A 25,974-nucleotide genomic window follows, 5' to 3' on the forward strand; every position below is an offset into this window, starting at 1 on the left:
CAAGCACATCCATTGTGTGGTCCTAGAACAGGGTTCCTTTCATCAAAGTAACGGTCATATTTCAGCTAAAGATGTCACATTTCAGTCAAACTTTGCTGCCATCTTATCTAGTCCTTAAGTTAATGATAAAATAGAAGGAAACAAAAGCATAGTACCACCAGATTCCATACAGCAGGTTCCGTTCCCATGACAATAATTTCCTCCCAGCAATTAGTTCAACCACAGCACGTGAGACCAACATAAGGTTTCCTTAAGCACACTAAGAGGACGACCAGTAATCCAGACACAGAGATAAGTGATGTCAGTGACGAGGTGAGAGGGAGGCAGAGGGATAGGGCTGGTTAGCAGCGTAGGAATGTCAGTCAATCTGGAAACATTTAGAAATTGTGAAACCCATTTCCAACAGGACTAACGTCAACTGGTGTCACACCGCCCTTATGTTTCTAGTTAAAGGCATTGACAACCTCTGTTTAGTGCCTGCGGAAGGAAGCCTCCTCTTTAGATAGGGAGATTTTAATCGCCCAGGGAAATTAACATAAGATACCACACCTCTATGGGTACTATTAAATAAACTAGGGCACTGTCAGCCTATGGTTGAAGATAATTTCACCCTGACAACTTACATGAACCTGCACTTATGATGGCCACAGCTCTTAGTGACAATGTATCTGATGAAGTTTAAAACAGTTCTTAAAAGAAGAAAGGCAACTATAAGAAACCAAACAAAAGATTTCTTTGAATCACTGACAAGAGAAATATAAACCGAGCGGCTAAAATGTCCATACCATCCGATCATCCCAGTACTCGGTATATTACCTCAAGTATGTCAAAGATAAAAAGAAAGACACCATTCACACCAAACACACTGCAATATTTATAACAGCACTTTTTATAGTAGCAAAGCATGAAAAACAAAGTGGATGCCCAGTGAATGACAAATGGCTAAACAAATTGTAGTACAAGAATATAATGTACCAAGAGAATGAACGCTTATGTAGAATACAGAGAGGATGGAAAGAGTTATGCTAATGGATGCTAAATAAAGAAGGGAAGCTAAACATTGTATGGTTAGAGAAATAAGAGCCCAGGAGCAAGTGACTTCCTTAAGTGGATGCTGGTGTTAAAAAGCAGGCCTGTGTGAGATTGGCCCAGCTGACCAGTTTCACTTGTCATTGTTGTTCGGTCATTCCAGCTGTGTCTGACTCTTCATGACCCTATTTGGAGTTTTCTTGGAGAATGGGACATAATCCCAGTGAAGACTTCTCAGGGTGCCTTGATGTCAGCCTTTAAAACTATCCCTTCTGATTGTCACACCCTGGCCATTACAGCACTAGGTTTGCTAAGTAAGGACACTAGAGAAGACGAACAGGCCATAGGTTAAAGTATGCTAAATTCTGTTTCTTTTCACCCCTTTTAGAATGTAAGCCCAATCACCAATTAAGGGGGTAAGGGATGGTGAGGAGCAGACAGCCATCCCACACAGTGGCAAAGATACTGGAGTGGTTTGCCATTTCCTTCTCTAGCTCATTTTACAAAACAAACTAAGGCAAACAGAGCTAAGTTACTTGCCCAGGGTCACACAGCTACTAAGTGTCTGAGGACAGATTTGAACTCAGGAAAATGAGTTTTCCTGACTCTGGGCCTCATGCTCTTTCCATTGTACCACCTACCTACCCACTAGTTTCACACTAACATTAACATAGTATAGCCAAACCTCACCTTAAAATCATAAAACCTTGCTGTAAAATCATTTGGCTAATTGACATGAGCCAAATATAATATTGTTTCATGGGTCATCCATGTTTGGCATTGTACTAACTGGATTAATACCCCAAATAACACAAAGCCTTCTTAGTGAAATCTATAAAAATCAGAGTGATCCAACTATCCACAATGAAAAATCAAAAAGGATGAAAAACTTATCTTGCAACTAGACAGGTAATTCCATTGAGTGAATACAGGAACATGTACATATTTTACATAGATCCTGCAGACAGACAGAAAATTGGACCCAGAACTGAGCAGTAGAGATTGAACTGTGTTGGGAAAACTATAATATGTTCAGTGCTCTCCAGATACTCACTGGTACAAAAGTCCATCTCTTTAATATTGCTATTTTCCGTGGGGAGGGTGAGGGGGGGAGAAGGGGGAGAAAGATTTTCAACTCAAAAGAATATGGAAGTGATTGTTGATAAATCAAAATAAGTTAATAAAACTTAAAAAAATATATTGCTATTTTCCCAGTGCAGCTAAATGGCTGTAATTTTAGAGCACTATAATCTGACCCAAAAGGCAATGGGAAGACGCATTAGAATATGAGCTCCTTGAGGGCAGGAAATGTCTTGCTTTTCTATTAGTATCTTCAGCACATAACAGTGCTTTGCACATAGTAAGTACTTAATAAACGCCTTATTTATTCATAGTGAGTACATGAATTAAAATTGGCTGCAAGATATCATGAATCTTGATGTATATGCAAGAAGTTGCACAAAATATATTCTCAAGGAACTCATGACTGAATAAGGAGGTAGGCCAGTCATAGAGCAGGAGTGAGGGAAAAGAAATAGAACTGCTAAGGTACCAAAGGATCAAAGGAAGACCCACAGCATTTTGGATGGATCTTCTATGGAGGATTTGTGGAAAGACATTGACAAGATGTCACCCAGAGGTTAACTTGATGATTGGATGAGTCCTTGCCCAGAACCTCTGTATCTTCAGAAATCCCAACCGTACTGTTTACTTCCCTCCTGGGCTCACTCTTCGGTCTGCTTCACCTCCACACTTTTATTACTTCCTGTATGAGTACCCTGCTTCTCTTCTACTCCACTATCCACCTTCCCTTTATGTGCAGTCTTCCTGCATTAAAATGTAGATTCCTTGAAATCAGGGACCAACTTGTTTTTATTGTTTTTGTACTCCCAGCATTGAGCACAGTGGCTGACATGCACTTAATCTTCATCTATTTATCTAATAACTGCATAAGATGAGGACGTGTGAAGAGGATGATATCTCATTATCACGAATACTTATTCTCCCAAGACAGATCACAGATCTAGCTAAGTATAAGTTCCTGTGGAATTAACTGGAAAAAAATTTTTTTGTTTTGTTTTTAAAAAGGAATTAACTGCCCACTGTAAAGTCATTTAATCTAATATTCTATCCCATGAAAGTAATTCACAAAATTAGGAGTAACTTCACTATTTAGATAAATAGCCAAACGGTCATCTCCTAGATTCACTAAGTCCCACAAAGGGATATAAATAGGAAAGCCCAGAATAAACTGTACATAGATTTCCCTCTACTTTCCACTGGTGAGGGCTCAGGAGAACCTTTCTCACTGATTAAAAGCAAGAAGGTTTTAGTTCAGGTCTTTTCTTACCTACTATCCATGCTTCTAGGTTGGAAATCACCCTATGGAGAAAAAATTGATTTATGTTATTCACAAATATAAGCATTAAGAGGAAAAAGGAAGGCTATAATATCATACAAAGCAAATGCTGCTTAGAAATTATTATCTTCTGAGAGCTTCATGATTTAAATTAACTTGGCAAAAAAAGTGACATTAAACAATTATAAAATCAACTAACTTTTTTTTCATCTTGAATCTCTGTAGCAATTTACAACAATTGCTCTTCTTGGTTACTGGAAAGAACAGAAACAAAAGCTAGAATAGAGGTCAGAATCTGGCCCACATTTCTACCCCTATGAGATGACTCAGTTTGTAGAAATTAATAAATATTAATTAAACCTTCAAAGTAAGGCCAAGTTTGCCAGAAATCTAAAACTTCTTAACCAGCCTACCTGTTACTGGTGGGGGACAAATGAATTGTTAACAAGGCTCGACATATAAACACTTTCTTAGCATTCTTCTCATTCTACCTACCTCCTTCTTACCCCAAACTACCCCTGCTTTTGTAATGGAATCCAGATACCTAAATGCAATAAAATGAATTGTTCTATTCTGCTGAGCATGCACAATTGAAGAAAAAGCTACCCCAATCATCTGTCATTAGCTTGGTTAAATAAGGTTATTTCAAAGAATGATAACTAGTTTATTAATATAGATGATAACACTTAGGGTTAACTTACTTTACAGCATTTTCCAGAATGTTTCTGAAATACACAGTAGATCTTCTTTTTCCTTTTTTCTAGAATGAGATATGTTAAAGATATGAAAGATAAAAGCCATATGAATAGGGGTTACCGTTCATATTTACAATATGATGTCCCAAAGGTCAGATCTCCAAAAAATGGGAAAGATGGCTATTTGTTTAGTCCCCTAAAACTGGAACAAAGAGTTTGAGAATAAGGGACGGTAATAGGGAATATGCATATGTAGTGCCTATTATAGACCAAGTACCATGCTAAGTGCTTTACAAACACTGTCTCAGTTGAGACAACAATCCTGGGAAGTAGACGCTATTATTATCCCCATTTTACACTTGAGCAAACTGAGGCAAGCAGAGGTTAAGTGACTTGCCTAGGGACACACAACCTGTTGTCTGAGGCTGATTTGAACTCAGGTCTTCCTGACTTCAGGCCCAATGCTCTATCCATTGTTTCACCTAGCTGCCCCACTAAAAATGGGGCGTTCCATTACCTCCTGTTAATGTATGGGAATTTTAATTTTTAAAATCTCAACTAAGAATATGCATTAAAAAAAAAAAAGAATATGCATAGCACCCCAGAGTCCCGTATTCTTCAGGCACCAGGAGCAGCATGGACTAATGGAAAGAATGCTCAACTGAGAATCAGAAGACTTGGACTGAGTTCTAATCCCAGGTCTGCCATTGACCATTATGCAATCTTGGGTAATGTAATCATTAATTCTGTCTGGGCTACAGCTTCCTCGTTGGCAAATTGAATAGACAAGGTAAGATGTTTTAAAAAATGCTCTTTTAACTCTAAAAATATTTTTCCACCTTCTGTTTTGTGTTAATCTAGGATTGCTACCCAAAGACCTCATCAACCTCTTACGTACCTCTTCTGAAATTAAGTTCCTCCACTCTCTCCTGACCACATTGTTGTTATACTGTAAGTGTGGTTTAGCATATTTGACATATTCCAAATTGGAGTTCAGTTTTTCCCAGTAGCCCTTAAAGCTCTGCACCTATAAAATATAAAGATGTACCATGAACATAACTCAAAATTAGGCCCAGATGCTCCCCCAATTCTTATAAATAAAAAATAAAGATAAGTAATTGGGCCTGCTACTTCATAGGAAGAGAACAGAGATAAAAACTAAAACATAAAAGTATCAAATGATGAATCAATTGACAAGCACTTATTAAGTACCAGATAAGCAGTAAATACACATACAGAAGGAAATGAATTTATTCTTTACCAGACACAGGATAGCACTCTTGGTTGGAATATTTTGCTACTCTGCCATTTTGCTGGTACCTGATTTAATTAGTGGGGATATTCCTTTCACCAATTGAATCCCTGTGCTATTCTTGCCCATATCTTTTCCAAAATTCTCCATATCATGCCCACTTAATGTCTTGAAGCCTTGTAAGAATATGTTATTCCAGAATTTTAGAGTTTGAAGGAGCTGGTAAAATTCTTAACCTAGGGTCCATGAAATTTTTTTAAATTGTGATAACTATATTTAATAGAGTTGGTTTCCTTTGTAATCCTATATGATTTATTTTATGCATTTAAAAAACATTATTCTAAGAAGGAACCCATAGGCTTTATCAGGCTGACAAAGGGAGCCACAACACAAAACTAGATTAAGAACCCCTGATCTAACCCAAACTCTCAAAGCTAAGGGAATCAAAGCTCACAGAATTGCTGGTTCTTTTAATGTTCGAGGTAACAGGGGAACTCTCAGACCTAGATAATTACTCTAAAATTTAAAAGAAAAAACTAAAAAAACCATGCCTTAGTCTAGCTAGAAAATAACCTTCATTTTCTTTCCATCTCACAACCAAGAACACTCACTTTTATATCCAATGACTAACCATAGCTTAAAGATTTATGGCTAAGCAGGGGAAACCTAAATTAAAGCACTATTATGCTGTTTCCATCCCAGAAGTGATAATAGTAGTAGTTCATATTTCAATAGCAATTTTAGTTTACAAAGCACAATTCCTCTATGAGGTAGGTGGTATTCGGTATCATCTCCATTTTACAGATAAGGAAACTGAGGTTTGGAGAGGTACCATAATTTGCCTAAGGTCATATGACTCATGTTAGATCTAAGGCTCCATCTTAAGTTTTCTAAGTTCTGGTGCTCTTTCTACACCACCATGCTGGCTTACTATGGATTTCTCTGTCCCACAATATGCCCCATTCACCCCTTTTAGAGTCACAAAAGAATGTTAACCAAAGTTGTGTCTTCTCAGATGGATTTATTTTATCCATTAAGTTTATTTACATTCTCAAAATACAACAGAGAAAAAGTAAATTAAACTTAGTCTCTTAGTCATCAAACAACACATCAAAGCAGAATGGAAAAATAAAATTCCAAATGCATTTTGGGGGCAATATAGTCTAGTGGAAAGAACAGTAAATTTGAAATTAGTGGACTCAGGTCGGAATTCCAGCTCTTACTTGAACAAGTCACTTAACTTTGAGAGGGGCTCCATTTTTTCATCTTTAAAATCATTCAATTTAAATCTTTAAAGTAATAGGCTAAATGATCTCTAGAGTTCCTTCCATATTCTAAATTCCATTAACATTTAATCATCTACTTTCATGGTACTTAAATTCTGGATATTTTAAGAGGTAAATTATTGGAGCAAGAAAATATTCATGTAATAATTCAAGGGATATGACAGAATTGTGAAAGTACATTTTGTCCTCCAATAATAACACAATGACAATAGGGTATTTTTTTTTCTATTCATAGTGACAGATTTGCATTCTATTCACACTTCCTTGCCCAGACTCCCTCCTGACTGCTAGCTTGCATTTATGAACTTTCTGGCTGATGCTTAGAGTTCAATTGGTGACCATGGAACTGACTGAAGATAATTGCTCCTCATGGGGACTGAACTCACACTCTTGGCTTCATTTTAAGACAAAATGGAGCACATGAATAACATAAACAAAAATGGCATAAGGCAAAAATTCTTTTGTTGGAGATTTTATAATCTGTTAAAATCATAAGATTAAATAAAATTTGTTGGGTGGTTATTATGTGCCAGGTACTGTGCTAGGATTACAAAGTCAAAAGTAGAACTGTTCTGTCCTCAAGAAGCTTGCATTTTGCTGATGGGAAACAACAGATACAAAATGCATCAGAGTAAATTCAAAAACAGTGTGGTAGTGGGAGAGAGGAAGTGAATGAGAGAGGCAGGAGCCTAGAGGTATCAAGAGGAGGCTCTCAAAGAAGATGGCACTTGAGCTGAGCCTTGAACCATCCAAGAATTCCTTGAGAAAGAATGTCCTTTATATACACTGTTTGTGTGTTTTTTTGTTTGTTTGTTTTTGGTGAGGCAATTGGGGTTAAGTGACTTGCCCAGGGTCACACAGCTAGTGAGTATTATATGTCTGAGGTCACATTTGAACTCAGGTCCTCCCGATTCCAGGGCCAGTGCTCTATCCACTGCGCCACCTAGCTGCCCCTATATATACTGTTAGTAAAGAAACACAACTAGCCATCATCACAATTCACATTTTAAAACATTTTAAGGTTTGAAAAGCATTTTCCTCCCAACAACTCAGTGAAGTTCATAGTTCCAGTATTATTACCCTCATTTTACACATGAGAAAACTGAGGTTCAGAGAGGCTAGATGACATAGCTAACAAGAGTTAGAGAAAGGATTTAAACCTTTTCTTGACCCAGAGACCGGGACTTCTTTGAATCACAATGGAGCCTCCATAGAACACTTTAAAATCATACTACTGCAACCTGTAGTTTCAGAACCCTGACATATACTCCAAACATTTAGCAGACAGAACAAGACAGAATCCGGCATGGGAAACTGGAACATCTGATTATTCTACAGATCATCTTTCATTTATCTTTTCTTGTTCATGAATTCTAAACAAATCTATTATGATGCACCCTGTATTTCTTCCTCATTTCTCTGCTTCTTTCTCAAGGCATAAATAGTTAAAACAGTGCTTCTCACTCAGTGAGAGTTGACTAAATGTTTGTTGAATTGAAGTATTGCATTAACTGGGAAAAACCTAACTCATCAATGGTTAAGCTACTGCTGTGGCCCCTCTTTTGCCATGAAAAGTAGCGGGGAGGATTGGGGTAGGGGGTGGAAAGGAATTTATAAACTGGAATGTAAAATAATTAAATAGTAATGACCTGACATCTAGTGGTCAGTTAGGGTAACTCTTCTGAAAATTCATAGGGTAAATCATTACATAATATGATCCATTAAAGGTAATTTAAATAGTACTGACCGGTTTTGGAGAAGGAAGAGAGCTTATGCATCATATAATTCATCCATCCCATTTTACTGATGAAGAAACTAAGGCCTAGAGAGGTAAAAATGCTTGCTCAAAGTCACACAGGTAGTAAATGGAAGTCAGGATTAGAATCCAGCATTATGACTTCAAACTTGGTGCCCTTTCTCCTACAACACATTCAGTACTCTGCATCTTCATTTTTGGGCCCCTGTCAGATGGTTCTTACCTACCAGGCCTAGTGACTTCATCCTGCCTCTAACTGTGCACAGCTCCCCAATAATGGAGCTCACCCAGGAAGTACCTCATGCTCCAAAATCATCCCTTCTCTAGTTCCTCTCTATCCAAAACTCCCATTTTCTTAGGGTCCTATTCTCAACTAGGTAGCAGGAAAAAGGGCAGAGGGTTATTAGAATGAAAGAAATCATACAGAGGGTGAATGACTGGTAGATAATAGAAGGCATTAAACATCAACAGACAAATGAAGGTTGTTGTTAATAACTGGTATCCAAATTCAGAAGTGGGGGCGGGAGAGCGGAAAGAGGGAAGGAATGGGAAGGAGGAAGAAGAGAGAGAGAGAAGGAAAGAGAGAGGGACAGAGAAAGAGGGAGAGGGAAACAGGGAGAGGGGAAGAGGGAGAAGTGGAGGAGGAGAAGGAGGGGGGGAGAGAGAGAGAGAGAAAGAGAGGGAGGGAGGGAGGACTGGAGAAGGGGCTTATAAATGTTAAGCAACGAGAGATAATATTGAAAACTGGTTTGAGCAAGACAATGGAGGGAAGATCCTGAATGCCAGCTAATGCCAGGGTTCTTACTGACATAAAGAAATGAATTAAGCCAACAACAGAACGTCAGGTGTTGCGATAGTCCACTGAGGAAGATTTGGGGGCAGAGAGAAATTACTCATATGCCATCCAGCAGGAGAGATTGCCATATCCCATCTAGGCTGAGGATCCACATAAAACTCAAAATGTTAGTCAACCCATAGCCAACTTTTAAAAAAGCATCTTCAGTGTGCCCTAAATCAGGGACACAAAAGAAGAGGAGACATGTTCCCCAGCTAGAAGAAACGTGCTATTTTATTGACTGTGCAAACTTACCACCTTTATAAAAAAAAACACATAAATGATGTGTTAGAAGGGAATAGGCCCATGAATATAATGCCCATTGAATACCTTAATTCTGAGGAAAAAAATGAGGTCAAGAAGTGATCAGAGCACGGAACAGATAATTAGGAAAAACTTACTACAGCCAGGGAATTTTGTTATCAGGATGAAGGAAAGAAGGAAGGGATTCAAAGTCTCTCTGCTTAATTAAAAACATCTCAATTTTCTCCTAAGATTATGTAGATAAATTGTATGGTACAGTGGATATAGAGGTGACCTCAGAACCAAGATGCCCTGGATTGAGTCCTTCCTTTGACACATGTTGGCGTGTGACCCAGGGCAAGCCACCATTTCTCAGTGCCTTAGGAAATTGAGACTAAAAGTTGTAGAGTAAGTGCTCATCTACATTAACAGAGGGACTTTCCTCACGAAGGGCTGACTCTTTGTGACCCAATTTGGGGTTTTCTTGGCAAAGATACTGGAGTCGTTTGCCATTTTCTTTTCCAGCTCATTTTACAGATGATAAAACTGAGGCAAACAGGGTTAAGTGACTTGCCCAGGGTCACATGGCTAGAGTCTGAGACCAGAGTTGAACTCAGGTCTTCCTGACTACTGGCCTGGTACTTTATCCAATGTTCGACCTACCTGTCCAATATCTAACCAATACATAATTCAGTCTCAGATATTAATTAAGCCAAAGTCTTGATTCTCTTGGAGGAATTGGATTGCCAGATCCCTTTCACAAATTTTTTTCTACAGTGCTCATTTCTAATTAGTGCCAGGAGAAAACATTTACCTTTCATCTCTAAGAGGCATGTTGGCAGCAAAAAATGTCTGCTAATTAACCAGGATCCTCCTGTGGAGAAGAGAGCCTGCATAGAAAGAACGGTTTTATTCTGCGCCCAAAGAGAGGGTTGGCATAGTCGAAACACTGATCAAATCTTGCTAGTCAGTGGACTTTAAAGGCTCCAGTTGTCTCAGGAGCAGCTTTTACTTGTGACATTTATAAACAAGCTGACTTTCTTATCTCCCAATACAGACAGACTGAAGTAGGGGTAAAAAAACATTGAAAAGTATGTATCATCTAAAAGAAGTACAACATATCAATCTGAGCTCCTCTGTACAGGAACATCCCTCCTCTACAAAGAGACAACCTGGTTCTCTGTGGGGCCTTGATGTTCCTGAGGCCACTTTGTGCCAGTCTTGTTTGCAGAACAAGGGTGACAGTTTATAGTTCATACATAAAAAGCGCTTCCACAACATTCCAGAAAAGCCAGTCCAAGCGCACACCTGCTTAATCACAGAGCACTAGAATGCTAAAACTGATTAAATACCCCAACACTACGACTTTTTTGGAGATGGGTCTCTCTCACTCAGCACGGTGGTCACTCATAGGCTGATCGGGACAGAAGCTTTAACCTGCTTCATTTTTTCAGACCTGGTCCCATTCACTCTTCCTTAGGTAGTCTGGCAGTGACTTGATTCCAGGAGTTCACCATATTGGTGCCAGACTTAATGCAGACCCCCAACTGGATTTAAGCCTACTACAGCTCAAAACTCCCAAACTCAAGTGATCCATCATTCTCAGCCTCCCGTGGTGGCAAGGATTACAGGCATGCCTTGCTTTACCCTATTTTAAAAAGTTCGCTTTGCAATTAATTATTAGAGATTTAGAGCAGCTAGGTTGCCCAGCAGGTAGGATGTTAGACTTCAGATCAGGATATGTGTGTGCCCTGGGGCAAATCACTTAATCTCTCTTAATCTCAATTTCCTCATCTATAAAATAAGGATAATAATGGCACCTACCTCACAGTGTGTTTGTGAGGATCAAATGAAATCACATGGAAAGTACTCTGCAAACATTGAGGAACTGCTTAAGTGCTAACTATTATTTGGTACTTTCAGAGATACAATATGGCAGTGTTTGCCTCTCTTGGTTTTAAGTGCTAAATGCATGTGTTATTTCTTCAGCCAAGACTTAATGGATAGTGCAAGATCTTAAGAAATAAAGACCTGTAATCTTCCTTCCGTTTTGGCCTCAAGTCTCAGCCTTTTCAAGTATCAGTGTCTCCGTGCCTCTGTTTTCACTCTGATGGAGGATTCACAGGGAAGCATGCACAAGATGCTGTGATGTGCAGTTACAGAGTGAGGGATCACTCTTAGGATGAAGTCACATAAATAGCCACTGCCTAAAATGTAAAGTGAGATTATGGGAAAGTTGCTCCTAAGGAAAAACACCTGAGAACTAACTCAACGAAAAGTTGGCAGATAATAAAGATGTGGTTATTCATTAAACCAAGGTATGACTATCATCTAAGCTTCATGAATGGACTGAGAGTGAAGGTGTTTAGAAAGACAAAGTTAGAAATCCAATCCAAGTCCATAGGGTCATACATTTTTACTAGCTTAACAAAAAGTTAGTAAACTAACTAGGCTTGAGGCTAGCAGCCTAGAGGTAGAAATGAAATGGAGAAAAAACTTCCAGAAAAGTAGCCACAGAGATGTCAGGACAAGGCCAGTAAAGGTCTCTGCAAAATCAGCAGAGAAAAATCCATCCGGCAACGAATCTTTAGAATACCTCTCTAAGAAAGGGAAGTATCACCTTCAACTAGGGTTCCTAAGACATGGCTAAAGCAAGGAATAAAAAAGAGAAAAAGGCTGCCTTTTTTAAAAGTTATGCCAGCCTATTTATGGCTAGAATACTGCCAGTATTCTTGAAGAGGACCAAAATGACATCGTTATGTTAGAGTCAAGTTACAGTGTGTCTGACTGTGGCTGATCAGACCAATATGTACTTGGAATGCTCTATCACAGGTAGGACACAAATAGTGCGTGTGAACATTTGGGGTGGATTCTCTAAATCTGCGCATCTCGTATTTCTTTCAAGCTACTTTAATTCTACTTTGCTCATGGAGCACAGCACCTTCTCTGATGAGGACACACCATGCTGAGCAGTCCTATGCCAATGTCTCCCATGTCACACAATCAATTCCAAAGTTCTTAAGAGAGACCTTGAGAGTGTCTTTATATTGGGCCCTGTGTGAGTTCTCTATAAAATAGTCTTTTTGGCAAGTGTAAGTTTTGCTTTCGAAAAACGTGGCCAGCCCATCAGAGTTGCACTCTCTGCAGCAGAGTTTGAATGTTTGGCAGTTCAGTTTAAGAAAGGACCTCAGGGTCTGGTATCTTATCCTGCCAGGTGATCTTCAGAATCTTCCTAGGACAATTCAAATGGAAGAGATTCAGTTCCCTGGCATAGCAGTGGAATACTGCCCAGGTTTCACGCATACAACAATGAGGTCAGCATAACAGCTCTGTAGACCTTCAGTTTGGTAATCAATCTAATACCTCTTCTCCCCCACACTGGCCTTTGGAGGCTCCCAAACACTGAGCTAGCTCTGGCAATGCATGTGTCAACCTCATTATCAATGTGTACATACCTGGAAAGTACACTATCAAGGTAAGTGAACTTATCCACAGCATTCAAAATGTCTCCATTTGCTGTAACTGATGGTTCCAAGTATGTGTGGTGTGGTGGTGGCTGATGGAGCACCTGTGTTTCCTTGGTGTTAATTGTCAGGCCAAACTCAGATTCAGAGGCTGCATTGAGTGCACAATCATCTGCAAACGTGCACCAACACTCCCTTTGGTCTTGTCAACACAGAATAAGATAGATTCTCTATAAACTTGTCAATTCTTCACTTTTTTGTTTGTTTGTTCTACTTTTCCCTTCATTACCTAGTTAAACTCCTTCAAGAAGAGATTTATCCACACCCAGTCCTGTGGAACTAATGGACCAATAGACCTCAGAGATGAATTGAGAAACACCTCACAGGTCATCTAGTCCAAACTTCTTATTTTACAGGTTAGGAAACTGAGGATCAGAGAGGAAAAGTGACTTGCCCAAGATCACACAGGCAGTACATTCAATAGACATTTATTAAGCACCTGCTATGTGCCAGGCATGGAGTCAGGAAGACTCATCTTCCTGAATTCAAATCCAGCCTCAGACACTTACTGGCTGTGTGACCCTGGGCAGTTCACTTAGCCCTGATTGCCTTGGTTTCCTCATCTGTAAAATGAGCAGGAGAAGGAAATGGCAAACCAACTATCTGCCAGTAAAACCCCAAATAGAGTCACATAGTCAGACATGACTGAAAACAACTGAACAACAAAAAAAAATGTGCTAAGCACTGTGCTAAGTGCTGGGTATATGAAAAAGAAGCAAAAGACAGTCCCTTGCCCTCAAGGAACTTATAAACAATAAATAACAAAGGTAGGATTTGAACATGCTTCTTCTAACTCCAAAGGCAGCACTCTTTTCTCTGTACCATGCTGCTTCATCACCAGAACCATTTGGAATAGAGGACACATGACGATACCTGAAAATCCCACATTCTAAATCCCAGGTGCTAGAAAACCACCTTAGTCTGAGAACCAGCTCAGTGTGTAGGGAGGTGACATGGCTTCAAGGATAGGAGTCTTGGATTCTAGAGCTCTTTTGCCACCATCTAGTTGATTGACCTTAATTCTACCTGTCTGGGTCTCTGTTTTATCATCTATAAAATGAGGAGGATAGACTAAATTAATAAATTTATATAATTTATATAATAATTATATAATTTATATAACATAATTATATAATTTATATAATAAATACACATATATAATATTATAAATTAATAAATCCCTTTCAGGTCTAATATGCTTGTTTTATTTCAGAAGGACATGATGGTAATCCTAACAGTCCTGAAACATATGTAGGATGCAATATTTAGAGACTGGTAGTAGGAGGAAAAACTTTAGATAAAGAAAAAGTAGCTAAGTTCCATTAGTGGAAAGTACTGGATAAAGGGGAGACAGTCAGGAAGACCAGAATTTAAATTTTGCCTCAGATATTTAACTAGCTATGTGGCCCTAGAGAAGTCAATTAACTCAATCTCTTCAATCTATATAATAATACAGTGGAACTCAATGGCTTCTAAGGTCCCATTCAGATCTAAATCTATGATTCTATGGGAAAAAAAAGGAGGAACAAAGGCATAGAGGCAAAAAATCCCAGAATGTTTTCAAGGAATGACCAGCAGTCTAGTTTAGCTGGAGCCTAGGCTCAAGACAGAGTTTGGGGTACATTGAAACTTAAAGGATGGCATATGTATGAAAGGGAGGGAACAAGCATTTAATAAGTGCCTACTATATACCATTGTGCTAAGTGCTTTACAAATATTATCTTACTTGATGATTAAGCAGCAAAGGACACAGAAAAGGAAAAATAAGACAAGTAGAAGAATTAGAAGAAAACAATGTCATAGAAGTCAAGATAAAAACAATATGTAGGTGAAAGGGGTAGTGAAGAGTGTCAGGAAGGGAGAAAGAAGGAAGAGAGGAAGGAAGAAAGGAAGATAAAGGAAAGGAAAGGAAGGGGAAAAGGAAAGGAAAGGAAAGGAAAGGAAAGGAAAGGAAAGGAAAGGAAAGGAAAGGAAAGGAAAGGAAAGGAAAGGAAAGGAAAGGAAAGGAAAGGAAAGGAAAGGAAAGGAAAGGAAAGGAAAGGAAAGGAAAGGAAAGAGAGAGAAAGAAGGGAGGCAAGGAAGGAAGGAAGAGGAAAGAAAGGGAGAGAAGGGAGGAAGGGAGAAACAGAGAAAGGAAGAGAGAGAAGGAGGGAGGAAGAAGGAGAGGAAGGAAGTTAGGAAGGAAGAAAGGGAAAGGAAGGAAGGAACAGAGGGAGGGAGGGATGAAGGGAGAAAGAGAGAGAAAGAAAGAAATTGATAGACAGGGAGGGAGGGAGAAAGGAAGGAGGAAAGGAAAAGAAAAAAGGAAGGGAGGAAGAAAAGGGAAGGGAGGAAGAGACAACGGGAGAAAGAGAGAAAGAGAAAGAAAGAAAGAAAGAAAGAAAGAAAGAAAGAAAGAAAGAAAGAAAGAAAGAAAGAAAGAAAGAAAGAAAGAAAGAAAGAAAGAAAGAAAGAAAGAAAAGTAACCTATACATAACAGAGATCTGAAGGTTCATGTACGATCTTTCTGTTCTACTAAGGGTATAAATATGCTCATTTTATTTGGTGTTTGTTAATTTCAAATTACAAGTAAAGAAAAAAGCAACTCAGAATGAAATGCAACTACACTATTTACAGATTTAAAGCTGAAATGGGCCTTAGGTTCATTCAAGTACAACCTTCTCATTTTATAGATGCATTAAGGAAAAGTAATGCCAGGACCCAGCACTGGGGAAGTAGGTAGGGGATCCTAGGACTAAACGCCACCAGACCTTAATACCACCAGTTTATGTTCCAGAAGTTGAATGGCAGACAGCTTTAAAGGAGAAGGCATCCAGTTTATAACCTCTCCAAGCAGTCCTGACTCAGGCCAGTCTTTGTACCAATTCCTACCCTATTCCTAACTGCATTAAAATGGGGAGAGGAAAGGAAAGGGAGGGCATAGCTCTTAAAACATACCCCAGCTACAAGAATGGCTAGCAGCATGTCTCCCTTAGGAATAAAAACAGTTGGGAAACAATAACTAATACAATATTTGGAGCTGTATTGTTAAAAGCCTTTGTTTCTGAGAATGAGTGAAAAGGAAGAAAGGGAGAGAAAGAAAAAAAGAGGTGGGGAAAAGCAGGGAGTGGCAAGGGAACACAGCAGACAACATAAAAATAATTCACTTTTTTTCCCTCCAGGCAGGACTAATGCCATTTGTTACAGAATATATTGATGGGTGGGAAGCTGTCAACCAAATTTTTATTCCTCTTTCTCTTCCCTGGCACCCCTCCCAGCCCAGTCCATAGTAGGGCATCAGCTATCCACACTTCTGCCCAGCAACATAGCTTTTCTGTCCATGCTTCAATTCCCCTCTTGGGAACCAAAAATCATAACCGCCAAATCCTTCCCCCAGCTGCTGTTTTCCCACCCCGCTGCATCACAGTGACCTCAAACACGTCCCAGCTTTCCCGCCAGCTGTCTAGCTCCTGGTCTAATATTAGTGTGTCCAAAGGAATCAAAAGTCAATAACGGAAGAAAGCACAGTAAGCTGACATGTGCTGCTTACGGCCAGAAATTGAGATTTCCCAGTACGCGCCAGCCTATAATTAACAGGAGGCGCTGCCAGAAACAACAAAGGATCTTCAAGGAAACTCTGCTAAAATACTCCCACGTTTTTAATTACATACGTATCCTTCTTTACTCCCTCCTTCTGTCTATTGTGTCTGACAATCCTTCTGAAACCGCTGGATTCCAAAGACATGAATAGATGTAGTTCATGGGCAGGAACGGGTGTGTGAGATGCCTGGGTCCAGATCTTAAGGCATGATTTGCAATTCCTGAACGCACTGACAAGCTGCCATTGTGATGAGAAGGGAGCTGGTAGGTCCTAACTTCGGTGTCTATGATCATTTGTAAGATGGTTAAGATGGGCATGTGGGAAATGGCATGGAAGAAGGCAGAGAAAGGAGAAACAAGCATGAAGTAGACACTAGACTTAATCTGACAGGGGCAACATGAGGCAGTGAGGTGGCTCAGTGGATAGAACTCCAGCTTTGGAGTTAGGAGGACTTGAGTTCAAATCTAGCCTCAGACACCTGACACTTAATAGCTGTGTGACCCTGGGCAAGTCATTTAACCCCAACTGCCTTAAAAAACTTTTTATGATAGGGCATCAACTCCTCTACTTCCAGTGGCTTCTATTATCTGATTGGATATAAAGACAGGAAAAAGGAGCAGCCAAATGTGGGGAAAGGAGAGAATGGCCATAAGAGCTAAGTTGATGAACAGCTCCCACACATTAAGCTCACAAACATACCATTTTGGCAAGGCCTAGAAGTTCACAAAAATAAGAGTGGATACAGTACCAGGCCTGGAGTGAGGAAGACTTGAGTTCAATTTGACCTCAGATACTTAGAAGCTGTATGACTCTAGACAAGTCACTTAACCTCAGTTTTCTCATCTGTAAAATGGGGCTAATAACAGCACCTACTTCCCACGGTTTTTGTGAGGGTCAAATGAGACAATAATTATAAAGTGTTTAGTATAGTGCCTGGTAAGTGCTACATAAATATTAGCTATTGATGGGTTGAGTTAAGCTGTATATTCTGTCTTTAGGAAATTCTCTTTAATACAGTAACTTTTAAAAGATTATAGTGCTTCTATAATCTATATCTGATTGCTTACAACCTCAGGGAGGGAGCAAAAGAAGGAGGGAAAGATAGAATTTGGAGCTCAAAACTTTAAGAAAAGAATGTTAAAGATTGTTTTTACATGTAATTATGGAAAAAGATATTACTATTTATAGCCTAAAAAAATAAGATTATGGTGCTACACAGAGTAGGCACTCATCAGTTCAAACTAAGCCGGGGATCTCCTCTGTTCCATCCTCGACCGGACCTGTTAGGCTTCTTATAACCTTTAATTGTCAACCTTGAAAAGAGACAAGGTCACTAGCTTTTCATTTCAGATCACCACCAGGGCCTTACCTTCATTAGAGGTAACAATATCTCTTCTGTCACTGAGGTTACTCCTGGAATTTCCTATAGTCAGAGAAAATTGTTAATTTTCCATTAATACCAGCTCACCACAAGTTGAAGGTTGCCTGAAGTGCTTTTCATACTTTGACATAGATGAGAGACTACACCATTGGCTCTGAGCAGAGCTCAGGCTAAATAAACATCATATAATTTTCTAATCTCTACCCAGAAGAAGCTGAAAATAGTTTATCTTTGACGTCAGACAAGGAAAGTTTCTCCCAAGTCCGGATTAAAATATTTGACAACCTAAACTGCTTTTTAAAGATATGTATTTAAAAAGACAGAAAAAACAGTCAATTTTTAACATGGTGCCACGTACAAATTTTTTTAGCATATCAATTTTGCAAGCAAATGAGATGGGTCTGGGGCAGCTAGGTGGCACAGTGGCACACTGTCCCTGGAGTCAGGAGGACCTAAGTTCAGACACCTGACACCTATTAGCTGTGTGACCCTGGGCAAGTCATTTAACCCCAATTGCCTTGCAAAAATACAAAAACAATAAGCAAAAAAAAAAAAGAGGCAGGTTACATTCTCTTCATCGAATGGTTTAGGAACTGTACAAATAAGAAATGTAGTCATAAAATCAAGAGAAAGCATTTTCTATCTATAAAGATCCTCAATATTTCCTCTCTGTTCTTGTTTATGTTATCTCATATTCATTAAAATTGTCCCCTACCTGTGTTCTAAGGAACATCACTTATTGGGTAATCTTTAATGGAAAATATTTAGAGCTGGAAAGAAGTAGTAGTAGTAACAGTAGTAGTAATTGGAGGAGGAGGAGGAGGAGGAGGAGGAGGAGGAGGAGGAGGAGGAGAAGTGGTAGTGGTAGTAGCGGTAGTAGTAGTAGTAGTACTAGTTGTAGTAGCTGTTGTTGTATTAGCTAACATTTATAAAGCTCATAAAGGGTCTGTGTTCAAATCCAGCCTCAGACACTTACCAGCTGTGTGACTCTGGGCATGTCACTTAACCCTGTTTACCTTAGTTTCTTCAATTGTAAAATGAACTAGAGAAGGAAATGGTAAACCACTCTAGCATCTTTGCCAAGAAAACCCCAAATGGGGTCATAAAGAGAAGGACAAGTCTAAATATAGTTCTTACAATGTACCAGGTACTTTCCTAAGAGCTTTATAATTATTGTCTCATTTGCCCCTCACAACAACCTTGGGAGATAGGTGCTATAATTATCCCCATCTGACAGATAAGAAAACTGAAGCAGACAGTGGTTAAATGACTTACCCAAAATCACACAGCTAGTAAGTATCTGAGGCTGGATTTGAACTCAAGCCTCCTCACTCCAGCCCCAGCATTTGCCCACTGCCCACCCAAATGCCTTAAGTCCTTAGAGAGCACCTAGCTCAACCCCTTAATTTTACAGAGAAGAAAAATGAGGCTTGGAGAGGTTAGTTCAAGATCATTCAGATAGTAAGAGGCAAAGATAAGATTTTTAACCCAAGTCCTTGCCTAATCATTCTACCACATGTTCCCTCTGTTGTTAGCGGTAAGACTTCTCAGGTTAGAGCATCCTCTACCATAGCACCTAAGTTAAGAGCTCTTCAGTCATAGCTAGTACCTCATCATAGCAAACATACCACACAAGTTAATCCTAGGGAGACTAAACAATGGAATTCTGTTAAATAGAATTAAAACAAAAATTACAATAAAAGGTTTACTATAGAAAATATGTATCTCATTTCAAATTCCCCCAAAAAGTATGCTTTATTTTTAATTACATATCACAAAACTATTTTTAGTCCATTTGTTAAAAAATGTTTTTGATGAAAGATTAAAAAAAAACACTTTGGAAGTAAACATTATACACTACCAATAATAGTTCTCAATTAGAACTTAAATACCTACAGCTAATATTACTGGCATACAATATTCTGGAGAAACAATGCATCCCAGTTTACAGGTCAGTTAATTGATCAGTCAATGGGAATTTCTCAAGGACCTACGTTCTAGGCACTTTGTTATGTAGAGGGAGAACAAGCAGAGCAAACAACTACACAAAATGTTCCAGTGGCTTAGTGCCAAAGTGAGACAAAAGAATTGTGACAGAAATTGATCTATCACAACCTACTAGACTAATCTGGGGGATACTTTTTTTTTAAAAAAAGGTATTAAAATCTTACCATGGCTTCAAATTATTTATAATATTCCTACCTAAGGACAAGAGCAGCTAGGTAGAACAGTGGACAGGGTGCCAGACCTAGAGTCAGAAAGACTCAGCTCCCTGACTTCCAATCTGGTTGCAGACACTTGCTTGCTATGTGACCCTGGGCAAGTCACTTAACCCTGTTTGCCTCAGTTTGCTCATCTGTAAAATGAACCGGAGAAGGAAATGGCTAACCTCTCCAGCATCTTTGCAAGAAAACCCCAAATGAAGTCGCAAAGAGTCAAACACAACTGAAACGGCTGAAAAAAACTAAAACCTAATGATAGCAAATTTTATTATCTCTAAAACTGTTGGAGAATATAATAATGGTAGTAATTAGCATTTATGTAGCACTTAAAGGTTTGCAAAGCACTTTATAAATATTATCGCACTGTGTGTTGCCTCACAACAACCCTGGGAGGTAGGTGCTATGGTTATTCCCATTTTACAGATAAGGAAGCTGAGGTAGACACAGGTTAAGTGACTTGCCCAGTGTCATACAGCTAGTAAGTGTTTGAGGTCACATTTGAACTCAGGTCTTCTTGACTTCAGGCCCAATACTCTGTCTTCTATGCCACCAAACTGCAGCATTATCTTTCTTCTGTGGGTACAAAAGGCACCGTATTCTTTGGCGTCCTTACAAATACAGTGTTACAGTGTTCTTTTTTATGTTGCCACATAGAAGCAAGGTGAACCTATTACTTCTGCTGTGGCCATAAACCAACAAATCTTTCTTTATTGCATATTTACCAAGTGCCCAGGCAGCATTACACACATTTACAAACTGAGGAAATAAGAGGTTAACCGATGTCTATAATTGCTAAAGATAAGCCATTTAAAGTAATACATTAGCCCTTAAACTAGAAAGTGGTTATAAGTGGTTTTCTAAGCAAATTTCTTAGCATATGCAAATCGTGAAGTCATATTTCTTTTATGTATATTATATTGGGACTTCTCATTTTCCCAGGAGCAAGGCAGGGACCCAGACCCTGACCAAGGGAGATATTAACTATAAACCACCATTTTCCTTTATCCACACAAACTAAAGGCTCTTTTTCCTAAGGCAACTCACTCAGATGACATCCAGCTAAAACATCTATATGTGAAATTATGTGGATAAGTTAACCTCTCTGTTTCTTTGCATTGATAATGAGGTACTTTTAAAAAATCAGTCTAACTAACAACATAGGGGAAATAAGTGGGCTGGACAGGGAAGGAGAAAGCTCATACATTTCCTAGCTTCAATGTGGTTTAACCTATAAACTTCCTGTTGCATTGCTACAGATTCTGCATTTATTTTGAGCTTGTAGTTAAATAAAAGGGATGAAAGGACAAAGTGGTAGGGGGAAAATTGCACCAAACAGATTGAGAGGTTGGCAACTGCATAAAGACAGTCTGAAGTGGGAAGAAGGGCTTTTAGAAAAGTGTAAACATTAGGCCTCCACAAAAGTTTGAAGAGTTTAGAGATTAACAAAATTTTCCATTTTGCTTCAAATACAGCCAGTATTTACTTTTCAGGGACTATTTTCATAGACTAAATCTTCTCTACTCAAACTGACTCCCTCTTGCCTCATGAATCCAGTTTAAGCTACTTAACCTGGCATTTGAGGCTCTTCACAGCCTGGGCACCAAGTCAATCAACAAACCCTAACTCAGTTAGAAATAGTGTGGAATAATGAATAGAGTGCTGGGATCGGTGGTCAGGAAGATCTGAGTGGAAATCCAGCCTCAGATACTTAATGTCTGAGCAAGTCACTTAATCTCTCTGTGCCTCAGTTTCCTCACATGTAATGAGGGGGTTGGAACAGATGGCCTCTACAGTTGCTTTCACATCTAAGTCTATGATTCTATTAACTTTCTCTGAAGAACCTACTACATATAAGGCCCTGAGGATACAAATAAAAAAATGTAAACCAGTTCTTGCTCTCAAGATGTCTATTTTTTTGTTTGTTTGTTTGTTCTTTTGAGACTACTGGGGTTAAGTGACTTGCCACAGCTAAGTGTCTGGGGCTAGATTTGAAGTTAGGTCCTCCTGACTCTATCCACTGTACCACCTCCCTGCCCTAATGTCTATGTTTTATGGACATTTTCTCTTACAATTCCCTTCCACACACTTTATATAGCAGCCAAACTAAATTATTCACTATCTTTCACTTTCATTCATGTTCCATAGAAGATAGATAATAAATGTTGAATGGAATTGCCACCTAGTAAGGAAAGAGTGCCGTATTTTGATTCATAGTGTCTAGGTTCAAACCCATCTCTGTCGCTATCAGTGTGATCCTGGGCAATTCATAACCTTCCTGTGCCTCAGTTTCCTTTTTTGTAAAATGAGTGTTGAATTAGATGAAGTTTGAAGTCCCTTCCAGTACTAATTCTAAGAATATTAAATGTGAAGGGTTAACATTAAAGTCATTACAGTATTCTCAACACCTTGGTTACCTCAAATGGGTTTTATCTTCCTTGCATCAATCTTTGCCTCAAAAACTAACAGTTCAGCTTTGACATAAATTGAACAGGAGAACAAGCAGGGCAGCTTTCAGACACAATGTTTTCACTTCTCTAGTCCCACAAATTACCAGTGTGTTACACTGTGCCCCAAGAGGAAGGGTATAACCTCTTCATTTAGATTTCCTGATAGGAGCAGGGTCCTGAGAGGCAAGAGGAAAATGTTTGGTTGGATTGTGTTTGCTTTATAGAAGTTACTTTGTCCCTCATCTTGACACTCCACCAATGGATGCATTTTTATAAGTTACTGAGCCTTATTCATTTGGGCCTTATCAAATTGAAGCCTTGGGAACTTTGGGAATGGATCTACATATTAAGTCTTTGTTAGACTTCAGGATTGCCTTATGGGACAAAAGAATACACAAAACAATAATGTCACTGGCACAACTGGTGAATGGCAGAGTGGAAGAAGTCTTGGAGCACTGCCATTGCTATAGCTCTTCAGCAACTACAGTGAACTCAAGTCCCACTGCTCTTAGACTAAGTTATTATAAAAATGTCTTAGTGTCACAGCCATTAGAAACTATACTGACTTACTGTATTCCAGGAACGTAATGAGGAATGTGGAAGAAGTTTATCCATGTTACTTATGTCCAGACAGAATTTCCAGTATAAGGAGGCTGGATGGATTAAAAAAAGAGTGTTTAATAATAACAGTACAGAGGAAGTTACAAATCATCAGAAAGACATATTTTCCATGGCCTCTTCCCCCAGCTCTAAAAACTCTCCAACATGTTGATTTTAGCTATTTATTATATCTTGAAAACTGTGATCTTTTAGATCAGTTCTTAAGTACAAACTATCTATAGTTATAACTATATAATATATATTTTTTAATGCTTGTTTTGTTCTGTGAATTGAAAATAAAATTTAAAAAATAAATATACATAATAAATGTATTTTTTGCAAATTACTTGATGCTCACATAAAGCAAAATAATAGAGGAATTTTATGCTGTCTTTATGAAAGCAGCTCATGGCTATCCTAAGAAGATTACACCTTATTAAAAATCATTAACACAAGCTTCAGGACTAGCATCACATCTCATCGATCTCTGAATAGCTAGTCACAGGAGAATGAAATTTAATTAGCCACTGACTACCACAGTCAAAGTAAAAACATTCCTAAGCGTTAGTACGACAGACTGAAGCATCATCAATTTACTGTGTCCCTGAAAGCAAAAGATCAAATATTTAAACTGCAGTATCAGCCACACCTACCGATTAAAAATTCCTGAATAGGATCAAATGCACGACAGGTCCACATGTTCTCAAAAATCCATTGAATAATCTTTAAAAAATTAAAAAGTTAAAAAAAAATCTGTTGGTATTTTTAAAGGCAAGTCAACTTGTTATATGTACAATTTTAATTCATATTTCTATTTAGAATTTAAAAAAACATTTCTTTGCCATCTTCAAAGGCCCATAATGCAAGATTCTGTTAGAGGTGAAATTGTATTGTAATTCATTCATTCATCCTACAAGTATTTATCCTATTAGGCACTTCCAGGACACCATGACAAAGAAAAAAATAGTCCCTATTCTCAATAAGCTTATAGTCTACCAGGAAAATGAGGTACTTCTGATATATCTATCTAATAAATTCCCTTAGATGAGTTCCAAGAGAGATTTGCTTTACACTGAATTCCATGTTGTGACGGGTCTTGTTACATTCATGTGATTTATGTTTGCAGTTCTAGTATATTTCTTACATGGAGCAAATGCCCAGCCCCACTCGTATCATAACCACCTTGGTGAAACAGATTTTTGAGAACCTCATCATTTTATTGAACATCTAGTGTGTGTGCATGTCAGGCAGTGATACGCACATAGATATTTAATTAAGGAAAAGGGAAATCTAGATTGTAGGCACATCTTCATGATTCTATTATTTAGTGAAGTTGAATGGAGGTGTTATAATTGGGGAACTTGAGAACAGAGTGGAGGACTACGGTAAGAAGAGGCGGTGAAACACAACTAGCAGCTGGCAAATAAAAATAGCAAGTATATTTTCGACTACTAAGAAGATTCACATGGGTTTGCTAGTCCATGTCTAGGTTTTAAAATACAAGCTGCGTTCTAACCTGGACTTCTAGGACTTTTGGATTCCTGCCCCATGCAAGCACACAGTGCAACACAGCCAACCTCTCATAGTCCAGAGGGCTGTTCTGTAGGAAATGTAATAAAGATGATTGGTTAAAGTTCACTCTAAAGAGCTTTCCAGAGCACCAGTCCCAAGCCAAAGCCCCTGAGAGGGACTGTAATGGGCCATCAGGAATCAAGTTCATCGTTTCATTCTCTCCTAGGGAGAAAGGCAGGGAAAAAAAAATGGAAATCAGTAAAGGCAGAAAACCACCGCCATCACTACTCCCATTCTGCTGAACGTGACATGCCCATTTTAAAAAATTGTCACTGTACCTGTGAGAAACAGACTGTAGCACATCAAATCAGGATGCTGAGTGTTAAGGAGATGAAAGAAATGGCCAGGCAGATAAACAGCCACATAATAGTCTGTCAAAAAGAAAGACACTATTTTGTTTTGGGCAACCAGAATTCAGGGCTTTTCGGATGAAAATCAATTCAGGAACCTGGCATTAACCCCAGGAGACAGATCATTATTTTTTTAATCATTATCACAAAACCACAGACCTCTCTTTCAGCCCATCTTATCAGTTTAGATGAAGATAAAGGCGACAATAATGACAGATAATTGCATAGCGCTTTAAAGTTTGTTAAGCTCTTTACAAAAAATAAATCTCATTTGAAACTGTAAGGTAGTTACGACACAGGTATCATGAGCCCCATTTTACAGATGAGGAAATCAAGCATCAGTATTTATGCGCCTTTTTGACAGTTAAATCAATGGCCTTACAGCTAGTAAGCACCAGAGGCCTTTGTGTCAGGCCTCTCCTGACTCCAGATATAGCACTCTTGGGTGTGTCCAATAACAATTTCTTCCAAATTAACTTCTCTCTTACGTTCTTCTTTCTGTTGTGTTTGCTGTTGTTTCATCTGGAAAACTCAGGTGAATCTTCTCAGTGGCTGAAAATATAACTATGATGACTGACAGCTAGTTTCCTGCCTCACTTTCCTCAGCTGTAAAACAAGGATTGTAGAGCCAAACAAGCATTATGCATCAAAACTACTTGGCACTGATTTCACACACACACACACACACACACACACACACACACACACACACACACACACAGAGAAATAGTTCAGTAGATGAGGTAAAATCAGAAACGACTGAATTTGACTCGTGTTTGATAAAACCCAAAACTTAAAATGACTTTGGGAAGATGGTCCCATTTTATAAGAATATCTGGGAAA

General features: G+C 38.8%; 1 protein-coding gene across 4 annotated transcripts in view; it reads right to left on the minus strand.

The window, feature by feature from the left end:
* Positions 1 to 25,974, minus strand: part of GSAP (gamma-secretase activating protein) — a 114,123-nt gene that overhangs the window by 32,086 nt on the left and 56,063 nt on the right. For 3 of the 4 annotated variants that reach the window (XR_013486643.1, XM_020984511.2, XM_020984509.2), the window contains 8 exons: positions 25,060 to 25,152; positions 24,726 to 24,943; positions 23,863 to 23,932; positions 23,180 to 23,262; positions 17,929 to 17,982; positions 4,982 to 5,110; positions 4,090 to 4,148; positions 3,380 to 3,411 (listed from right to left, as the gene is read on the minus strand). Coding sequence is in view for 3 of the 4 variants with exons in the window: in XM_020984511.2 (XP_020840170.1) it covers positions 3,380 to 3,411; positions 4,090 to 4,148; positions 4,982 to 5,110; positions 17,929 to 17,982; positions 23,180 to 23,262; positions 23,863 to 23,932; positions 24,726 to 24,943; positions 25,060 to 25,152 (738 nt within the window). In the remaining variant the exon portion in view is untranslated. The remainder of the gene's footprint in view (positions 1 to 3,379; positions 3,412 to 4,089; positions 4,149 to 4,981; positions 5,111 to 17,928; positions 17,983 to 23,179; positions 23,263 to 23,862; positions 23,933 to 24,725; positions 24,944 to 25,059; positions 25,153 to 25,974) is intronic. The other variant, XM_020984510.2, reaches the window with a different exon arrangement.

Source organism: Phascolarctos cinereus, unplaced genomic scaffold, assembly GCF_003287225.1.
Source record: "Phascolarctos cinereus isolate Bilbo 61053 unplaced genomic scaffold, phaCin_HiC Scaffold_1;HRSCAF=81, whole genome shotgun sequence".
NCBI lineage: Eukaryota > Metazoa > Chordata > Mammalia > Diprotodontia > Phascolarctidae > Phascolarctos > Phascolarctos cinereus.